At 34.1% G+C, this 4882-nt stretch overlaps 1 protein-coding gene across 1 annotated transcript; it reads left to right on the forward strand.

Annotated features, from left to right (window-relative positions):
* The first annotated feature begins 557 nt into the window (after window positions 1-557).
* On the forward strand, window positions 558-3528 carry LOC112503617. Its single transcript, XM_025107620.1, has 3 exons — window positions 558-969; window positions 2064-2202; window positions 3131-3528. The coding sequence occupies exons 1-3, from the start codon at window positions 610-612 to the stop codon at window positions 3313-3315; spliced, it is 684 nt and encodes a 227-aa protein (XP_024963388.1). The 5' UTR covers window positions 558-609; the 3' UTR covers window positions 3316-3528.
* Window positions 3529-4882: the final 1354 nt, after the last annotated feature.

A 4882-nucleotide genomic window follows, 5' to 3' on the forward strand; every position in this document is an offset into this window, starting at 1 on the left:
AAAAATATAAAATATAATTAGAATAATTATCGAGTTCCAACAAAATAAATAATTATTATCTTTATAAAAAAAATTATATTATGAAACCAAATATAAATTACTTCGTTATTGTACATAAATTAAATTATAAAAAATTGAATTAAAAAATTACACAAAAAAATGAGGAATTTCAAATAGATAATTTGATACTAATATCGATATATTTTTGTCAAATTTTTATGATATCTTCAAACATATATTTTATTCAAAAATAAAAACATTATCACTTTCTTAAAATCACATAAGGACATATTATAACATCGACTGAGATAAAGAATAAAATGAAATATTAAAATCACAATATATCTCGTTGTATTGTACGAGTATGCTTCTAGTAATTTATAAATAATAAAGACAAAAACAATAATAAATTATAAATTATAGGAATAAAAATATCAATAAATTACAAATTATAAAAATGATAAGGATGAAAATCGTAATTTATGACATAACTATAAGGACGGAAATCGTGATTTACTCTTATTAAAATGGGGTGGGGAAGGAAGGGAGAGTATAAAGCAATGATGAGATGGATTCATACGGTTCTCAGTTGAGTTTCCCTTTACATCAATGGGTGCTTGTAGCCCACCAATTTCCCATCTTCTTCCCAACCCTAACAAAACCCTTATTACTAACACCACCAGGAAACCATTCTTCATCATCCTCTCCTCCTCATCAAAACACCAATTAACAATACAAAGGAGGCAATTATTGTTGCTTTCGCTTCCAATCTCTATCACTACCATTCAATTGACTTGTTCTTCGTCTTCAGCTGTCGCGGCCCCTATTTTCGATCCTATTTCGGAACCTGAGAGAGCTGCCAGCTTGGAGGTGTCCCGAAGAGTGGCGGAAGCGGTGGAGCTTCTTGAGAAAGGGAGGGAATTTCAGGCCCAGGGTGACTATGTCCAAGCTCTTCAATACTTCACTCAGGTATTTACTTGTTTTTTATATCAAATACCTACAAAGTTTACAAAACTAATCAATCAGTAAATTAGTCCTATTGGTTTAGTTAGATGAGTTTATACATGCATACATATATACATATATTATATGTAGGTGTGTGTATATATATATATATATATATATGTAATACATGTGTATATGTATGTAATTATGTATGTATTTGAAACATCACAATAAACTCAAAACCATGTTGTAGATCTTGCTTGATGCCATTAGGCAAAAGGCCTGTTGGTTCTTATATTTTGATTGATTGAAGATCATTTTTAGGTATTTGACTGATATTCAAACATTGATGTTGAAACATATGTCATCAAATATTGTAATTTGTAGTCACTATCGTTTGAAGATTATTAGTGCCAAAACTTATTAGAAAATTCGTTTGGCATTGTGACCATAATTCATTGACTTGCGATTGTGGCTTATTGATGGTATCTCTCGCCTTACGGATATTTTGAATTAGTATGTCATATAGGCAGAGGGTGTTTAGTGGTTATGGGGATAGATGAATAAAGTAGAAATATTCATCAACCATTGTGATGTATACATTAATAGTTTTATGCCAACCATTGAGCATGTTTTGGCTTTCGGGTGGTAACGAGGATTGCCTTGGGGATTACATGCATAAATCAAAAGTAAATCCCACACGGAGTGGGGTCTAGGGAGGTTAAGATGTATGCAGCTTTTCCTTTATCCCTGGAAGTAGAGAGGCCTCAGAGTTACATGCATGAATCTGCCAGTTTGACTTTGGTGGTTAACTAAGAGTTTAAGTTATATGATCAATAACTTAAGACCACCTCATTCTTGTGAATCCACAATGACACACGTACCGATACATGATGTGTGTCGTTTAATACTTAACTTTAACTTTCCAGGATGTCCAATGCAAAATATAGCAACAATAGGATTGACTAACATCATTAGAAGTATATGAATGGTATTGAGTTGGGTCCATCAGAATCCTTAATTTTGTATTTTCTAAAGGGTATTTTAGATATTCAACAAATAGTCAACATTTTGCTGAAATGAAACCGTGTGCCGATGATTAAATTTCCTAATCTCAGGTTGTAAGAGAATACAAGGACTTTGCTCTTTCAGAGTATGCAAGAGTTGGTAGAGCCTTAGCCTTATACGAAGTCGGGGACAAAAATGAAGCCATATCAGAAATGGAGGATGTTTCCATTTCGTTAAAAGGAAGTCCAGGTAAACCATCAAAATTGAGCTAGATGCTTTTCTCTTGTCTCGTTTTCCTTTTATTCGTTTATTCTATAACTTGATACACTTAAATCACCTACAGGCACTTGTGACATCCAAAGAACATATAACTTAAATCCCAAAACAAAACTATAGATCATCAACCTCGTTGTGAATCTTTGAGGCTATAATTTTACACATATCTCTCTTTGACATCTTTATATTCAACATCTTCAAAATGGAAGGTTATCCATTATTTGTAAGATCATTTTTCTTGCGAGCAAGGAGACAAAAATTTCTTACCCTCTCCTCTACTTATGATGTTGAAAAATCAAATGATAAGGTTGGCCAATAGGCATCAAACCCGCCTCAAAAAATAACATTTATACAAGGGGTTCACGTGTCATACTACACGTTTGCTTACGGGTTATAATCTTATACGTGTAGAAACCAAACGAAATGAAACCAAACCGTATGAACCTGGTAAATCCCACATACAGTAGAGTCTATGGAGGGTGTGATATATGCAGTAACACAGTCCTTACCTAAACAATACCTATAGGGAGAGTATGAAACTTGTAGCACTTTCCTTATTCGGATACCACAATATTTTCTTTTCAAGAAAGATTCCAAGTTTTGTTAACATGAAGAGGTTTAAGGTTAAGCAGATTTGGCAGCTTTGTTATTTCAAGTAAACCAAACAAAATCAAATAGACCTAGTATATCCCACTCTGAAGTAGGGTCTTGGGGTGGGATATAAGCAGACTCTCTACCCAAAGAGTAGAGAGGTTATTCTTTAGAAAACAACTTTTGTACTTCAAGTCTTGGATACTATTGGATCAAACCAATTACAACTCTTTATGGTTGCTTCATTTGCCAGCAACATCTCTATGCATGTATATAAATGGATATTCCGTATGTTTACTTTTGGTTGCAGAAGTGCATGCAGCTCTAGCAGCGGCGTTATACTCTGATAAGCATGCCTCAGTGCTTGCAGAAAACCAGTTCACAATAGCAACTCTTCTCGATCCAAAATATACGGATCTTGGATACGTAAAAGATACAAAGCACTGGCCCCCGAGTTTGGTTCGGTCTTTGCAAGATTTTATCACGCTTTCATAAGGTCATCCAAACAGGACAGAAACTCAACGAACTTTCCTCCTACCATTATATATGTACTTACATCTTTTCTTGAAGTGAACGAAAGCTTACTTCTATTTGTTGGGTACATGAACATGAAGCATACGAAAATATACGTGTATACTTTTACATTTTTCTTGCACTTACTTGTTTTGTGCAATATACTGAACCCTTCAATCTCATTCTTTTACTTTCAATCCCATAGTTACATTAGATTATTTTTTGACAAGGCAAGGAAAAACAAAGAAAATGTACACCATGTTTGTAACACCCCGGTCCCGCGTGGTCAAAGACGGAAGATGCCACAATTGGAATAAAACAAACAACGTGCTATATAAAACTGAGCGGTTAATAAAATTTACCAAAAGATAATTACATAACCACAAATGGAGATAACGGGTCTCAAAATACGGTCCCAAAATATTAACATGTCTACATTAGTCATCAAAAGTTTAACAAAAGTATGATTTAATGGGTTATCTTCAATATTGTCATCTTCGTAGCTCTCATCCTAAAATCCCTACTAACTCATGTATCTGCCGAGGACAAGAAAATCTCGGCTGAGCTTAATGCTCAGTGAACGGATAATAATATAACTAAACAATGAATATGAGATAACAAGTTCAAAAACAATTTATAACGTCAAATGATAATCCAAAAGAAAGTCAAAATGCCCCAAAAGCATGTCAAGGGTCCGAAGACCAAACTACATCACGAGAACGCGTTGTTCCCAAAGGATGATCAGTCCATTCAGGTACAAGTGAGGAAAGGGGTGTGAGCACAACACAGCAATCCTCTCCGTAGATTTAACCACGACCATAATTCAATATCCGATAACGATTCCTAGGATCGATCCATACGCCCTCTATTCGACCGGTACATAATCAAGTCCACTTTTAAGGACTTATAAAAATAAGGACGCCATGATCGTTTTAGTCACCATGGAAACATCTCAATACCGGTGCTCCGGTTATTGAGTCTATTGTAAAATGTTTCACAAATGAAGCAATAAAACAAGTCAAGTGATCAAAATGATCCATATTCCGAATAAGAATATAAGTCGTAATTCAAAAGGAAACAAAGTTCAATAACATATGATAAGCATAAAGGGAATTCAAAACAAATTATTCGGAATTTATCACAGATTATCTGGATTATGAAGCCTTACGCAAATGGCTATCCCCGTGTCAAGTGAGATATGAAATATGTACCTTAACCGAATTTGACAATTAACACACGATAAAACGGAAATTCACGATCAAGTTTGATTTACCCGTATGCCTAACGAATGCATAAACGGTTACTATTTATAAAGCATAGAAACCATAATATAACTATTCTAATAAAATTACTTAGGTCTTAATCTACTTAAACAACGTAGACCTCAAGAAGGACAGCTAGATACGAATTGAAAATTCAAACGTAAAACTTAACCTTATTCTCTTTCGATCCAACCGCTTTCGTCCCTCTTATTTCTAAGCATTTTTACCTTACCTAGAGACCAATCCAGATTATATTGTCTAAATGAAAGTTGTAGATTGGTATCATA

This window comes from Cynara cardunculus, unplaced genomic scaffold, assembly GCF_001531365.2.
Source record: "Cynara cardunculus var. scolymus isolate 2C unplaced genomic scaffold, CcrdV1 Un_Scaffold_3398, whole genome shotgun sequence".
Taxonomy (NCBI): domain Eukaryota; kingdom Viridiplantae; phylum Streptophyta; class Magnoliopsida; order Asterales; family Asteraceae; genus Cynara; species Cynara cardunculus.

Bases quoted from the DNA above. Each gene is read 5' to 3' on its own strand.
- LOC112503617 (XM_025107620.1), top strand. From the start codon at position 610: ATGGGTGCTTGTAGCCCACCAATTTCCCATCTTCTTCCCAACCCTAAC. The intron at 970-2,063 runs GTATTTACTTGT...TCCTAATCTCAG, and splicing joins CTCTTCAATACTTCACTCAG to GTTGTAAGAGAATACAAGGA. The intron at 2,203-3,130 runs GTAAACCATCAA...TTTTGGTTGCAG, and splicing joins TTCGTTAAAAGGAAGTCCAG to AAGTGCATGCAGCTCTAGCA.